Source organism: Gymnoscopelus microlampas (genome assembly GCF_963454915.1).
Source record: "Gymnoscopelus microlampas genome assembly, chromosome: 23".
Taxonomy (NCBI): domain Eukaryota; kingdom Metazoa; phylum Chordata; class Actinopteri; order Myctophiformes; family Myctophidae; genus Gymnoscopelus; species Gymnoscopelus microlampas.
In genome coordinates this window covers 29,289,283-29,306,709 of record NC_139960.1, presented here as the reverse complement: position 1 = coordinate 29,306,709, position 17,427 = coordinate 29,289,283, and the positions used below count along the sequence as shown (strand labels likewise).

Here is a 17,427-nt window from a genome sequence, read left to right as displayed (position 1 = left end):
GCTCGTAGCGCGGCACTCGGTGCCGCGCTACGAGCTTGTAGATCTGCTATTTTTGAATAGCCAAAGTGTAAAATAATGCTTTTAAGCTCAAATCTAAAAATGACACAGTTCCAGTTCCTTAATGGGTTAATCTAGTCCATTAGTCTGGAGCTACTGGGTGAAATTGGACTGTACTTGGCATGGGTATTGGTACAGAGATGAGTATCCCACTGAGACAGATCTTTCCCCCCCAATAGGATACCTCATTTTGAGTCTCGTATACTTGCACACTTGGTTCAATTTTTTATCGTTCATAGATCCCCACACTGCATTATTCAGCACTTTCCCGTGCTTTGAGTGACCGAAGCGCTCATTCAAATCATTTCAGTGTAGGGAATTGAAATATTTTTTTTTAACCCATTAAGGCCTGAAGCCGATTCTACAAAATGTCTTCTAAATCCCAACAGTATTAAGAAAAAAAAAAAAAACGTGTGTTTCCATATCAGTGGTGCTCAAACTTTTTCATGTCAAGGACCCCCAAAATGATATGTATTTGGCCGCTGACCCCAGTCTCAAAATATGTTGTTCCAGGGACCCCCCAGAAGCAAAGATTTGAGTTAAAAATGTTCCCTTTAAAATAATAGATATTCAAAGATTTGGACACATTTTCACGATTTTTCAAAAATAGCAGATCTACAAGCTCGTAGCGCGGCACTCGGTGCCGCGCTATGAGCTTGTATATCTGCTATTTTTCAATAGCCAAAGTGTAAAATAAGTTTTTTTTTTAGCTCAAATGAAAAAGTGACACAGATGCGTTCCAGGTGTTAATGGGATAACATAACGGTGTCTCTCTCTGATGATCTAAGCACATTTTTCTTCAGTGCATATAGCCACTGGCAAGGTGTGACATATTAGATCTGTGATTGGCAGTAGGGGAAAGTATAACTAAGTACATCTACTTTTACTTTGTGCAATAGCCTACTTTATTATACTTCTACGTGGTAGAAGATGGATTGTGATGGGAGATATGGTGGTTAATGTATGCACATCATGTGTTATACATACTGGGTGGGGGTGTGTCTAAAAAGTCGCTATAAAATGCACACAAACTGAACCACGTTTAAGCCCTGTTCAAAATGTTTCTGAAATATTTAGCAGTTCACAACACGGCTCACAACGGTGCTATTTTTGAAAACAATTAAAAGGTTAAAAAAAAATCGGTGCGCGTACTAGGATTAGAAAAGTATAGAAAAAGTCCCAGAGAGCGATATAATCATCAAAGAGAGAAAATAAAGTTACCTAATACCTATGATGCATTTTTCATGAAAAGCAAATTGCTCCCTGATGATTAAGAACTTAACCCGTTAAGACCTGGAACTGTGTCATTTTTAGATTTGAGCTAAAAAGCATTATTTTACACTTTGGGCTATTCAAAAATAGCAGATCTACAAGCTCGTAGCGCGGCACCGAGTGCCGCGCTACGAGCTTGTACTGTAGATCTGCTATTTTTGAAAAAACTTGAAAATGTGTGCAAATCTTTGAATATATTTATTTTAAAGCGAACATTTTTAACTCAAATCTTTGCTTCTGGGGGGTCCCCTGGAACAAAATATTTCTATGGGGGTCCGCGGCCAAATACATATAATTTTGGGGGTCCTTGACATGAAAAAGATTGAGCACCGCTGACATAGATAGAAACATACGTTTTTCAGAATACTGTTGAGATTTAGGAGACATGTAGAATCGGCTTCAGGTCTCAATGGGTTAAGAACTTAAAAACACTCACTAGCAGGCAATACAATACTGAGCATCAGTTATTTATACAGTGTTTTTCCACACATCATACTGATGTGAATGTGTGATTGTGTCTTTGTGCGAGCGATGTGGGTTTACATTTGAAGCATAAAACGCATCATTTGTTCATGTCACTGTCAACATTGTCTATGAACACAGCCTGTTCTGTTGTGATGTACGTTTTTTAATGTGCAATGTTGTCTCTTTGACTGCATATCATTTCTCCTGTTTGTAGCATCCCCCAGGGGTCTATACTTGTTCCCGGCTTGTAGATGGGCTATTTTCGCCGAATGTTCACCTATTATGACATGCCTAGAATAGGGTTCACGTGCTTAAAGGGATATTTCACTTTTAAACATGTTGGGTTCAACCCTTTAAGACCTAAGGCGATTCTTTAAAAAAAACTGTTTTTCAAAAATAATGTAAAACATTTTTTTTCACGGTTTTTCAAAAATAGCAGATCTACAAGCTCATTATGAGCTTGTAGATCTGCTATTTTTGAATAGCCAAAGACATCTAAAGTGACACAGATGCGTTCCAGGTCTTAACACATTGACTGCCTGAATTATTTTCACTGCCTATTGTTATTCATGCCAGAGATTTTTCAATGGAAAACAAAAAAAAAGTACTCAGGAGCCGAGATACAACATTTTAAAGTTTTAAGTTAACAAGGAAGTGGATGAGAGTAAAGAAATTCGAAAATTCATATCTCCTTGGTCTTTGGGTCAAATAAAAAAATAATAATAATAATAATAATAATAATTGAAATTGTATTTTTTTTGCTAAAATCGAGTTAACTCGATCTTGGCAGGCAATGTGTTAAAGGGTTAACTCATCCACTGCCAGAGTAAATAAATAATTAAAGCAATTTTCTTACCTTTTTAAAGTAGTCACAGAATATTTATCTCCAGTATGATCGATCCCCTGATGATGGTTGCTAATCACGGAGGGTTTTCACTGTGCTTCCGTGAAAAAAAGACTCAATTTCATGGTGACCTCCCGTTCGCTTGTCATACGCCGTTGACTGTTGACATGTCTCGCCAAAAAATACACAGTAGAACACAGGAGCCAAGATATAGAATATTTCCCAAATACTTTAACTCTCTCAGTGCCAAAAAAGAGTTATCCCGAGTTTTTTTCTGAATGCCCTCAGTGCCATGAACGAGTTTAAAACGTTTTTATTTTTATTTTTTTTAAAGACTTTTCAGAACCCAAAATATCATGATCCGAAGATTTGCTGCTCCATTCACTTCTTCTTTAACTTATTATTATTTTGTTTTACTTTAAAAAAAAATGCTGGCACAGTATGAACATATTTTTTTATTTCATTGGCACTGAGAGAGTTAACCAGGAAGTGAATGGAGCAGTAAATCTTTGGATCGCGTTCTCTCCTGGTTCTGTGTCATTGTCAGTGAGGGCTTTCGATTTATAACCGTCAAAAGACGTCATCATTTTATGACCAATGGACCCGGTAGGCAGCAGTTCCGGTAGGAGACACAAAGGAGACTCCATGCGTCTCCTACCGGAACCGTTGCCGGTCATCAAATTATTGGCTTAGGAATGCGACAAAAACAAAAAAATAACCATGAATTTATCAGACACACACCTATACAAACCCATTGTAACTTCAAACTCCATTTCAACTATGTTAGAGTAACTGAAAACAACCGTCCTTTGTTCTGGTGACTGATATGTCCTTCTAATATGTGAGGGGGGGCCGATGTATTTTCATATATTTTGGGGGAAATGGAAAAAATGTAATACAATTAAAATACATTATTAAATAAATGACAAAAGTAAATATTGATATATTAAGTATATTCAAAAATATCCCTTTAGAGGTGAGACTAACGGCTGTAAGAATAGATCTAATCCAATTTAACTCTTTGACTGCGGTTGACTTGATAACGCGTCAATTGCTAGTTTGTCCAGTTGGCCGTCGACGCGTTAGACGCGTTGGACGCACGTTCATTGTTTAATCTCTGATCGCGCTATGCTGCTTATTTTTCAATCTAGGTTTCGAGTTCCACTTACTTCACCCACACATGCATCCGGTTTTAACGACGCAGATTCCGTTTCCGGTTTTCTTTTTTTTCCCCCGGTCATTTTCGGCCAGAATAGGGAAACACACGTTTTTTTCACACGGTATAGAAAACGAACGGAGACGTCCACTTCTATAATCTATAGTCTGGGTGACGAACAGTCATCGCCGTCGTGTATCACATCGTAATTTTGGCGTATTTGACTGTTTGACTGGGTGTGGGGGGGGGGGGGGGGGGGGGGGGGGGGGAGTGAGTCAGCGAGCTGATCAAGCTGTCATTTGCTGCTCTCTAGTGGCAGATTTGTCATATGTGTTTAAAATCGCACTCAGACAATTTATTTGAATGAAAAATTACAAAATTAAAAAAAAAAAAAAACTCTGGCAGTCAAAGAGTTAATCTAGTCTACATTCAGGATTGCCAGATCCGCTTAGTATAATTTCCCCGCACGATTTTATCTGAAAATAGCCGATGCGACGCGTTGTGAGCTTGTAGATCTGCTATTTTCAAATAGCTGATGTATGTGTTAAAGTGCTCATGTGGCCCATAGTCGCTTCTTTTGGGCTGGCTTTCCTAGACCTGGTTGCTTGTTTCTCTCACAGAATCTGGCAATCGGAGTTGCCTCTTCCTAACCTGTGACTTTTGTCTTGTTGTTTGTTTGGTGGCAGGTGGAGGTGAGCCCGCTGGAGAACGCCATCGAGGTGATCGAGAACAAGAACCTGCAGCTGAGAACCCTCATCACGCAGTGCCAGAACAGACAGATGCAGAACATCAATCCCCTGACCATGTGCCTCAACGGGGTCATCGACGCCGCTGTCAACGGAGGACTGGCACGCTACCAGGAGGTAGGGAGGGAGGGAGGGAGGGAGGGAGGAAAGGAGGGAGGGGTGTATGGCTGGCAGTGGTGGAAAAAGCACTCACATTTCTTACTTAACCCATTCAAACCGGGAAAGCATCTGTGTCATTTTTTTGTATTTCTTTGGCTATGCAAAAATAGCAGATCTACAAGCTCGTAGCGCGGCACCAAGTGCCGCGCTACGAGCTTGTAGATCTGCCATTTTTGAAAAAATCGTGAAAATATGTGCAAATCTTTGAATATGTATTTCTTTTTTAAAGCAAACATTTTGTAACTCAAATATTTGCTTCTGGGAATTCTACAAAATGTGGTCAAACAGTAGAAAAAATACAAATTAAACTCATGTTGCTGTTGCAGTGGTTCTCAAACCTTTTCATTTCAAGGACCACCCAAAATGATATGTATTTGGCCGCGGACCCCCATCTCAAAACATTTTGGTCCAGGGACCCCCCAGAAGCAAAGATTTGAGTTACAAATGTTCGCTTTAAAAATATATATATATTCAAAGATTTGCACACATTTTCACGATTTTTCAAAAATAGCAGATTTACAAGCTCATAGCGCGGCACTCGGTGCCGCGCTATGAGCTTTTATATCTGCTATTTTTGAATAGCCAAAGTGTAAACGAATGTTTTTTAGCTCAAATCAAAAAGTGACACAGATGCGTTCCAGGTCTTAATGGGTTAAGTAAAGGTAACAATACTGCTATGTAGAAATGCTCTGTCACAAGTAAAATCATTTGAAAACAGCAGATCTACAAGCTCACAATGCGTCGCGATGCGATTACAGGCAGTCGTGAGAAAAGCAATGGCACGAGGCGGTTATAAAGCAGCACATAGGAATAGGTATGTACACGATTATGTACATCAGGGGTATTCAACGTTTTTCAGGCCAAGGACCCCTTAGCTGAGAGCGAGATGAAGCAGGGACCCCCTCTATATTGTATAAAATTGTGTTCCAGATTAAACTCCGTTTTTTTTTTTACTTAGTCTGCTCTTTCTCCCCTCTGCAAAAAAAAATAGCAGATCTAGATCTGCTATTTTTGGCTAAAGTTCTCCTCCGAAAAGGGATGCTAGGGTTCAAGTGGTTCATGTAAAAAAAAATATCCTATCACGCAAAGATTTTGCGGACCCCCTGTAGTAACTCTGAGGACCCCCTGTTGAAGACCCCCGATGTCACACGGCGTACAGCACCAACGCACATTTATAAAAGCAGCATGCGAGAAACGGGTACGTGCGTACGTACCTGGATTGATGGATTCGTGATTGTTTTGGATGTGGGTGAGAGACATTAGTGCACTATGAATATTGATGCGCACTTTGTATGTGCTGTCAGTAACGGGGGGGGGGGGGGGTGATGTTAGAACGGCTTGTCGATGGATGAAAGGATGGATTGATGAAGCGAGCAGATGGAACCGCGTCTTTATTTTTGAGGGGAGATGATTTTTTTGTCCCACTCCTTTTTTTTTATTGGGGTGATAATTATTCCATGATCGCGCTGATGAACAGATGGGAATACGAGATGCACAAACGTTTCATTCCAGCAATGATCCAGCGACTTGGACGGTTTGACAATTATTTTCGCGTGCACGCAGTGAAAGAGCTAAATAATAATCGGGAACACTGCGGCTGATATGATAAAAACACAGGGTTTCCCCAACTTTTCATGCGGAGGACGCGTCTAATATCCATAGCCTCTCTATAGCTGTGACCCTCCCCCCATCCATTTTGTTAACCCATTCAATCCGGGAACGCTTCTGTCATTTTAGATCTCTTTGGCTATTAAAAAATAGCAGATATACAAGCTTGTAGATCTGCTATTTTTTTTTTAAATCGTGAAAATGTGTGCAATTCTTTGAATATATATCTTTTAAAGCGAACGTTTGTCAAATATTTAGTTCCAGGGACCCCCAGAAGCAAAGATTTCAGTTACAAATGTTCGCTTTAAAAAATCTATACATTCAAAGATTTGCGCAAATGTTCAAGATTTTTTTTAAATAGCAGATCTACAAGCTCATTGCGCGGCACTCGGTGCCGCGCTATGAGCTTGTATATCTGCTATTTTTGAATAGCCAAAGTAAAAAATAATGTTTGTAGCTCAAACGGATGCGTTACCGGCTTCAATGGGTTAAACTGGCAAGAATATTCGTATGACAGATATAAATAAGATAGATAGCCTATCTGATAGACAATGCATGGATCTGGCGAGATATTCAACATCCAATACCCAATGTGCCTCCAAATGCAGTTATAAGGGCCTGCAGTGGATGGATAGAATAGATGGATGGACAGGCAGACAGACGGAGGGAGCGAGGGATGAATAGACGGATGGAGCGCTTAACCCATTGAGACCTGGAACGCATCTGTGTCACTTTTTCATTTGAGCTAAAAAGCATTATTTTTACACTTTAGCTATTCAAAAATAGCAGACATACAAGCTCATAGCGCGGCACCGAGTGCCGCGCTATGAGCTTGTAGATCTGCTATTTTTGAAAAATCGTGAAAATGTGTCCAAATCTTTGAATATATATTGTTTTAAAAGGAACATTTTTAAATCTATTCTTTGCTTCTGGGGGGTCCCTGGAACAAACTATTTTGAGATGGGGGTCCGCGGCCAAATACATATCATTTGGGGGGTCCTTGACATGAAAAGGTTTGAGCACCACTGACATAGAAACGTACGTTTTTTTAGAAAACTGTTTGGGATTTAGTAGACATTTTGTAGAATCGGCTTCAGGTCTTTAATGGCTTAACGGAATCACATGACGTGACGTGGATGATTGGGTGATGGATGGATGGATGGAATGGATCGGGGGGTGTGGCGGACGAACGACCGACCGGACGGATGGATGGACGGATGAGCGGAGGGGAAGCGAGATGGGATGTGTGCGAGAGAGCGTCGGATAGACAGATAGGCGGGGAACGAGGGATGTGACGGATGAGCGGGCAGCTGATGGATAGAGGGATGATGCGTTCGTATTTCATGTGACGGGCGGCGCGATGAAACCAAACAGTGACACAAATAGATACCGACAAAGGGGAGAAATACTCGGATATACAGAGATCCTCGGTGTTCGTTTCCTTTGTACGCTCTCAGTGTCTCAACCAAAGCTGAGCTTTTTGTGCTGTATACTGACGAGGATTTATTTACATTCTACTTAACACATTAAGACCTGAAGCCGATAGGCTCTATGCACAGCAACCATATTGGAAAGAAATTGAGCCTCTTCTTACTCCCTTCACAGGTGTTACCAATGTTACTAATTAAGGCTCTGTTCCATTCTGGTCAAACAGAGTCAGGGTGCTGATATTGTGCATGTTGACTCACTGGAAACACTCTGCTACACCAGCGGTTCTCAAATTGGGGTCCAGGGACCCTCTTGGTTCCTTGAGGGGGTTCCGAATGGAGCCTTACAGGTGTGTAACTCTGAGAGTGTACAAATGGAACCAATTTGGTTCCATTTGGACACTCTCAGAGTAATGGGGGTCCTTGTAATTAAAAAGTTTGAGAACCAGTGTGCTACACGAAATGGAACATTGGTAACACCTTCACCCTCAAAATATGTTGTTCCAGGGACCCCCAGTAGCAAAGATTTGAGTAAAAATTTTTCGCTTTAAAACAATACTTATTCAAAGATTTGCACACATTTTCACGATAAAAAAAAAATAGCTGATCTACAAGCTCATAGCGCGGCACCGAGTGCCGCGCTATGAGCTTGTAGATCAGCTATTTTTGAATAGCCTAAGTGTAAAATAATGTTTTTTTTTGGGCTCAAATCAAAAAGTGACACAGATGCGTTCCAGGTCTTAATGGATTAACACCTGGCATTGATATGCCTGTCGGGAGGTGACTTTATTCACATAGAAATTGAGGTGGAATTGCCCCCCAAAACAGGAATCCACTTACTTGTGAAAACCACCTCAGGACCTGGTCACATTAGTAATGCATAGGATAATAAACATAAGATGGACTTTATTTTCCTGAAGGAAATGTGTCAAAACAGAATGCATACATGTACATGCAGTAGTGCTAGTACATACACAGAATAGACCCTCCCCCCCATAATTGATAAATGATGTATCATTATAAGTTAAGCTACCCAGCAGCACAAAGTAATATGAATCATCCCGCCTTTACTAGACTACAACATTAAAGCGATTAACACATTAATTCATCACTAATTATAATCCAATAATATGATAATGAGTACTTTTTCCGTTTGGTACTACTAGTATATTTTCATGCCATTACTTTTGTACTTTTACTCAAGTAAAATGTTGAATACAGGACTAGTAAAAATAGTATTTGTTAAATCTTGAGTACTTCTTCCACCACTGGATTTAGCCAGGGGTTTACAGCTCTTGAGGGGATTAGGTAAACATTGTTATGGTCTGAGTTAAGACAGGGTTGGTTCAAGCTATGGCCGTGTATACAATTATTCACATTACCATAGAACTTGTCTAAAGTCGAATTTTCCTTGGCATCGCATCTTAATATGCTGTTCAAAAGCCTGGCATTGCGGTGTCGAAATTGTAATGATTAACGCTTTAAGACCGGGAACGCATCTCTTTCATTTTTCGATTCCTTTGGCTATTAAAAAATAGCAGATATACAAGCTCATGGCGCGGCACCGAGTGCCGCGCTATGAGCTTGTATATCTGCTATTTTTTTGGAAAAATCATTGACATTTTGTGCAAATCTTTGGATATCTATATTTTTATTTGTAACTCAAATCTTTGCTTCTGGGGGATTCTACAAAAAAAAGACGCATGTTGCTGTAAGTGGTTCTCAAACGTTTTCATGTCAAGGACCACCCAAAATGATATGTATTTGGTCGCGGACCCCCATCTCAAAATATTTTTTTCCAGGGAACCCCCAGGAGTTGTAACACAAGTTAAAAAAGTATAGAAAAATATATATTGAAAGATTTGCACAAACTTTCACGATCTTTTCAAAAAATAGCAGATCTACTACGAGCTTGTATATCTGCTATTTTTGAATAGCCAAAGAAATCTAAAAAATGACACGGATGCGTTACCGGTCTTAAAGGGTTAAGATCTCCCATGACGGAAATCGCTGCGCCGTAGTTGATCAGTGAAAACAATCCGACACCTGTGCCCGCAGCCCTGGAGGCGATGCCACTGGGAGGCGCATAAACACGGCGCGGATGAGGACATTACCAAACTCTCGAGGTATAGGCTGAACGGCCCGAGACTCACACACACACACGCAACAACAGCTCCATACAGAATACAGATTTCCTCCCGGACGCTGTGCAGTCTGCACCACCTGTCACTTTACGTTCACGCGGAGCCTGCCACCTTCGCTTTTCTCTGACAGTCCCCGTCTGTCAGAGCGAATGCCTGAGAAACCCCCTCTATATCAACATAAAGACGGAGTTACACGTAGTCGCACGCGGGTGTCACACGCCGGAAATAGGCGATCCACAAGCTCACAATGCGTTTGTGCTGTGACGCATTGGGAGCTTTTTCGGGGCGCAACACCCGTGCTCGACTACATATAACTCAGGGCGTAACAGTCAGAGATCTCTGGCTTGTAAGCAAGTCTCGGTGAAAAGCGTGACGAGGACTCGCTCTTTGTCAGAAGTCGGGAGTTCGTCCGTCTTATTTCCGAGCGGCCTCGAGTAGCTCAGAATCATAGATGGCAGAGGTTTGCCTCTTCTCCGCAGCGTACGCCTCCACTCTCTGGCTCTTTCCTTAACCCATTAAGACCTGGAACTGTGTCATTTTTAGATTTTAACTAAAAAAGCATTATTTTACACTTTGGGCTATTCAAAAATAGCAGATATACAAGCTCGTAGCGCGGCACCGAGTGCCGCGCTACGAGCTTGTAGATCTGCTATTTTTTGAAAAATCGTGAAAATGTGTGCAAATCTTAGAATATATATATTTTTAAAGCGAACATTTTTAACTCAAATCTTTGCTTCTGGGGGTCCCTGGAACAAAATATTTTGATGGGGGTCCGTGGCCAAATACATATAATTGTGGGGGTCCTTGACATGAAAAAGATTGAGCACCACTGATATAGAAACATACGTTTTTCAGAAAACTGTTGGGATTTAGGAGACATGTAGAATCGGCTTCAGGTCTCAATGGGTTAATGTACTCTGGCAGGTTTCGGATGAGCCATCCGAAGGCATCAGCTGTAAGGGCCCATCTCTGTAGTGACGTAGAAACAGGAGCGATATACGCTCGAGTAAGACGCCGCCTGGTTGCTACTCACCTTAGCTAGAGCGGTTTTACTTTGAAACGTTTACACAAGCGTGGTAACGCCGTCAACAAAAGTCCCAGAACACACACACACACACACACACACACACACACACACACACTCTACAGTAGAGTCCTTTGACTTCGAACATACCGTACGGCAGAGCAGCGCCACAGACCGACATTGTGAATAATTGTTCAAAAATAACACAAACAGCAGATCTAAAAGCTTGTAGATGGGCTATTTTCATTATTCGACATACAGCAAAGTGCAGTATATATATTTTAGGGTTTAAGTGGTTAAAAAAGAAAGGAATATTAAGTATAATAGTCTCACTTTAGTGCCATGAGGAAATCGATGAGCGTGGCTCCTGTAATGAGCATTTTGTGTGGGAAAATAGAGGTAATTTTGAGCGTATGAGCTGGGAGGCATACAGGTACAGTAATGTGAGTGAAACCCTGTTTACACCATTAAACGGTGTCTACTTGTGGCTGGTCTGTGGAGGCTTGACAAGTGCATCAAGTGCATCACCACCTCCTCCTCCTCAAGAAAAATGCCTCTTTACCTTCAGCCAACGGTATATGGACTCTGTGACTCGCTCTCAGCGTCGCATAGCAACCGCCCTCTTCCACTGCAGAGAGTGTGTGTATGTGTGTGTGTGTGTGTGTGTGTACATGAGCAGGAAAGATGGAGAGAGACAGAGAGGCAGTTTTTAATTGAGTTTGTGTGTCCACGTCTGTGCATGTCCACCAGCAAAGTGACTCAGACTAGAAATAGCCTGTTATTAACCCATTAAGACCGGGAGAAGCATCTGTGTATTTTTTTTAAATTTGAGCTAAAAAAGCATTATTTTACACTTTGGCTATTCTCAAATTTCTCAAAAATAGCAGATCATAGCGCGGCACCGAGTGCCGCGCTATGATCTTGTAGATCTGCTATTTTTGAGAAATCGTGAAGATTTTTGCAAATCTTTTTTTTTTTTCAAGCGAACATTTGTAACTCAAATCTTTGCCTCTGGGGATCCCTGGAACAAAATATTTTGAGATGGGGTCCATGGCCAAATACATAAAATTGTGGGGGTCCTTGACATGAAAAAGTTTGAGAACCACTGACATAGTAGACTGAGAGAACGAGAGCAATCCATGGTCTCGAAGGGCGGATCTAAACCCAGGCGCCCGGAGCAGCCGCGTCCTCCGATTGCTTCACCAATCTATGTCCCCGCCTCCCCTCCTCCCCCTCCCCCCCCCCCCCCCCCCCCCCGGTCTGTGCCCCCCCCCGGTCTGTGCACGGAGCAGGCTGACGTCACCAAATTTAGAGCGACGCCTCTCTGCACTCTGGTTGGTTAGGAGTTAACAAGGTCCTAAGACCATCGTTCCTGCACCGTTCGCCCAGACTTTTTTCTTTTGAAACAAAAAAAAAGGCTGGGATTCCGAGGCTACTGACATAGTAACATACGTTTTGCAAGAAGGTCCTGGGTTCGATTCCCGCCGGGGACGCTGTGGGCGCTGGGGGGCGTGTCTTCTCCTCCGCGTCATCAGCGCCCATACCCTAGGTGGGGTTGGCGAAAGGGCCTACTCTGTGTGGAGTTTGCATGTTCTCCCCGTGTCTCCCAGGGTAGATAATACCCTCACAAAAACATGTAGTAATCCTGGTCACTATACCGCCTCCCCCATGACAACCGGGGCGCCTGATGGAGGGGAAGGGAACTGGCTGGAATAACGTGTTCCTTCCATGCGCTACGTCCTACCAGGGAAACTCCCCCCTGTCAGGTGACAAGAAGGTCAGTTGTCTCTCATGCACTGAAGGAAGCATGAGCTCGGCCCTGGCCTCCCCAGGGTGTGGGAGACTGGTGTAGCGCTGGTGTAGTGCCCAGGATCACTTAGGAAATTGGTTACAAAAATCGCAGGATAAAAATGTAACATTTTGGAAGCTTGGAAAGATACTCGATAGAACCACAAAAGGTGAGATTCTGCTGATCGCTCCCTGCACTCGATGCCATTTTTGTGTTTGAAAAACGACACCGTAACGAATTATCGTCCAACCTTCCAACATTTGTCCATAGGGTTACGGCTACACCGTAACTCATCCCGGTCATGATTGGCTGAGAATAACAGAGGGTGCAGGAGAATAACAGAGGGTGCATCCTGGCAGGCTGCAGCACTGTGGGCCAGATAGAAATTCCACGGTGAAACCATAGACAGTAAAAAAATATGGATGCCCATATACACTCTACAGACCGTAAATGAAGCCCATTTTTCAGCAATTTCAAAAATATCTTTCTGTATCCTATGGAAACGGAAATTAATGCTAATTGGTTGGGACCAAGAGCAGGGGTGGGGATTGGTTGTGTAGCTTGTCAATCAAATCATCACAAGGTAGCCACGCCCCTCCTACAGCATACTCTACTTTATCATCAATTTTGAAATAAATGGGACCATAATATACCAAAACGCATATCATGGCGATGGAAAGAAGACTTTAAACTAGCGACTGGAAGCATATAGTATTTACGACCATGTTTATTAAGGTAATAAAATCAAGTGTAAAGTTCGCCAAAAACCCATCCACTTGAATGGAGCCTAATTGCTTCTGACACCAGCAGGTGTGAAACAGCGAGACGAAAGGCCATTCATATGAACTGTCACTTCCTACACGGCCTCAATTTACAACTCAGAAGCTGGCCCCTCGGGTGAAACACAGCCACACCTCACACGCGGGGAACAATACAGACCCAACCGGATCTGTGAGGAACCCAAGTCACACCAAAGAGCAAGTCAGAATCTCAAGGCACACCTGTATTCGTCTTTGTGATAAATGCCTCTAAATCATGTCTGAACAGCAAAAAATGGAAATATGGAAACCGACTTTTGTGATTGCTCTGTGAGCCGTTTCCTGAATACAGAAGTCCGATCTGATCATTTGCAAATAACGGTTTTGACAGTCAGTCCTAAAGGTCAGATTTGAGAAACAAATTGGGTTTGCCTGCAGTCTGAACAAATAAGCCCAAATGAAGCTAATAGGCTCTAGGCACAGCAGCCATATTGGAAGGAAATTGGGCCTCTTGCTTATACTGTACTTCTTCACAGGTGTTACCAATGATACTAATGAAGGCTCTGTTCCATTCCGTGTAGCACGGTGGTTCTCAAACTTTTTTCAATTTCAAGGACCCCCACAACTCTGAGAGCGTACAAATGGAACCAAATGGACCCTTACGGGTCCATTTGGTTCCATTTGTACACTCTCAGAGTTACACACCCGTAAAGGTCCATTCGGAACCCCCTCAAGGAACCATGAGGGTCCCTGGACCCCAACTGTAGACCCACTGGTGTAGCAGAGTGTTTCCAGTGAGCTAACATGCACAACATCAGCACCCTGACTCTGTTTGACCAGAATGGAACAGAGCCTTCATTAGTATCATTGGTAACACCTGTTACCAATGTAGTATATCGGAAACACAGGTGTCTCCGAGGACCACTATACTTTAGATTCTAATGCCTACTTGTCCTCATGTGGTTTTACTTTTACACAAACCTGACTCCCATATCATACCCAATAAAATATTTCGTATATTAGCATCGCCTTACGTGAGGAAAATCGATGACCATTATTTGCTCGACACCGGTGTCATCGTCAATATTGACGCCCCCATTTTCCCCCTGTGAATAATTATTGCGGCAGTCGTCGGAATTCCACGAGGAATCGAGCGTCATAAATCTATTAATTTCTATTTGCATGGCGGCGATTGGCAGCCGCGACCGAAGGCGAGATCGTTGGCATTAGTATTCAGATTTATTGCTCTCGACCGGGGTGGGGGTGGGTGGGCACGTAGGAGAATTAGGTCTGATTTATTTTGGGGCCCTTTGGCGTTCTACCTCTAATTGGACTTTTCGTAGTGATTCAGTGAGCCGCTCGGCGCGCCCGAGTCCCTCTCCCGCTGGCCCCTGGTGAGAGACTTCCATCATTCGCTACAAAATCATCGATTCCTACAGTAGCACTCTCATCTTTAAAACTGCCACCTTTGGCCCTGTTAAATCTTGTTGCCTGTAGCAATAACACAATGTAAAAATACTAAGTCCTGTATTAAACATTTTACTTGCGTTGAAGTACAAAAGTACAGGCATCATAAATTATGAAAAAAAGACATTTTTTTTTAAAGTTTCAAAATCTTTTGAAAACGGTCATTCAATCACAATTTCATATACCGGTAGCCGATGTATAAAGCAGGGCTCAATTCAGTAGGTTAATGCATATCAGTGGCTGAAGCAATTGCTCTGCACTTGCACGTCATCATTAGCAAATGGCCACCGTGAGGAAGCCTGTTTCCCACTTTACCAAAAATCAAGCTCTTTATTAGCGTTTTTATGTAAAAGAATGTCGCCATGGTAACGGCACCACGAGCTATGGGTTGGCCCCCCCCGATCTATGGGATGAATGATCAAACTGCGTATGCGTCGAATCCACAGACCCACTTTGTTAGACTTGTTGCCGTCTGGCACAAGCACACACAGACAACGTGTTTAAACTTAAAGGACTTTCCATCCCTGTCTGTGCACAGCACATAACACAAACTGCACTTTGCGGGTGCTCATATCGACGGGTATGGTCTAGTTTTGTAATAATAATCAAAATCTGAAAAGTAACTTGTAACTAAAGTTTTCAAATAATTGTAGTGGAGTAAAAAATACAGTATTTGCCTCTGATATATGGTGTAATAAAATGAAAATACTCAAGTAAAGTAAAACTGGTCTTTTTTTTTCGAAAAAAAAAAAAAAGTTCACATTGCACTTATTTTTGATACACTTCCGTTTCCGGTAGCACCACCGGAAACGGAATTATCCGGGTTCCGGTTTTTCCGATCGTATCCGTTTCCTGTCTAGAACGAAACCTAAAAGTCGATTATCTCGGTTGTTGTTTTTCTCCTCGCTGATCACTGTTTAGCGCTCACCGCCGTAGCTTCAAGATGGCGGATCGCAAAGCGAAGCGGTCTCCACTGCTCGTCTCACACAGATCCCCTGTGTGTTTAGAACCAAATGAACGCGCACTTTTAACGGATTCAGCGAGGTCTGTGGCGACATGAAAAAAACAAAAAAACAACAATAAAACGCTGGCACTGGTGAGTACATTATGAGATTAAACGCTGGCATGGAATGTGTTAAAAGCCCAGAAAGTGTGGGTTAATCTCCTGTCCACTTCCCTGTTTTCGGTATCATGCGGGAGGATATGGGTTTCATATTATTATCGACAATGTAGACATTTAGCTGACACTTATCCGTAGTGATTGATTTTCGTATACAAGCGCAGATCACTGACATCACGATCAAAGCTGGAGCAGGGGAAAAGGTCAGATCCTCGGTGTGCCGAGAACATGGAGGGTGGCGTGTGTTTGTAGGTGTAAAGGAGCTCCAAAGGTCTCTCTATCTGTGAAGATGCAGACTTCTGAGAAACAGCTCCTGTCTGGTGTTAAGATTGTTTTGTTTATTTGACAGCCGGAGCCGACAGACATGGCAAGTCACACTCGGATGCCAATTATTGATCGAGATCTGTGTGTGTGTGTGTGGGTCGGTGGGACGTGCACATCTTTGTGTTTGTGTAGGCATTTAACCCATTAAGACCTGGAACTGTGTCATTTTTAGATTTGAGCTAAAAAGCATTATTTTACAATTTGGGCTATTCAAAAATAGCAGATCTACAAGCTCATAGCGCGGCACCGAGTGCCGCGCTATGAGCTTGTAGATCTGCTATTTTTGAAAAATCGTGAAAATGTGTGCAAATCTTTGAATATATATATTTTTAAAGCGAACATTTTTAACTCAAATCTTTGCTTCTGGGGGTCCCTGGAACAAAATATTTTGATGGGGGTCCGCGGCCAAATACAGATAATTTTGGGGGTCCTTGACGTGAAAAAGATTGAGCACCACTGATATAGAAACATACGTTTTTCAGAAAACTGTTGAGATTTAGGAGACGTGTAGAATCGGCTTCAGGTCTCAATGGGTTAAGTGCATTATGTATCTGTCTGTTTGTGCATGCACTTGTTTTAGCACATGAGTGAGTGTGCTTGTGTGTGTGTGTGTGTGTGTGTGTGTGTGTGTGTGTGTGTGTGTGTGTGTGTGTGTGTGTGTGTGTGTGTGTGTGTGTGTGTCGGCGTGCATGTGTGTGTCTTTGAAGCAGCAGCGTGCTTCTCTTTTGACTCGTCCGGTTGTGTCTCTTTGGAGATAGACAGCCGTGTCCTTGAGAGAGGAGCAGCGCGGACCTTTATTCTTTTTTTTCTCTTCTTCTTGTGAACTCCGGCCTTCCTCTCTCCCCGTGAGAGATCTGAAAGGAGACTTTCTGATTGGCTCATCATCTCTTTCCTCCTGTGTACGCTGGGAAAATCTTGCAGACGCATCTCTGTGTTGATGGCGACTGCAAACACCGGCGAATCTGCGATTAACGCGCAGACGCCGCTAACGCGCCGACCGCCATTCAAAGCACAGCCACATTTTCTCCCACCCTATCCGTTTACTCTTTTTGAATCAACTTTTTTTA

The 17,427-nt window shown here is 42.5% G+C and overlaps 1 protein-coding gene across 3 annotated transcripts in view; it reads left to right on the top strand.

The window, feature by feature from the left end:
• Nucleotides 1-17,427, top strand: part of dock4b (dedicator of cytokinesis 4b) — a 315,514-nt gene that overhangs the window by 259,030 nt on the left and 39,057 nt on the right. For all 3 annotated transcript variants that reach the window (XM_084049385.1, XM_084049386.1, XM_084049384.1), the window contains one exon: nt 4,481-4,657. In XM_084049385.1, coding sequence (XP_083905511.1) covers nt 4,481-4,657 — 177 coding nt within the window. The remainder of the gene's footprint in view (nt 1-4,480; nt 4,658-17,427) is intronic.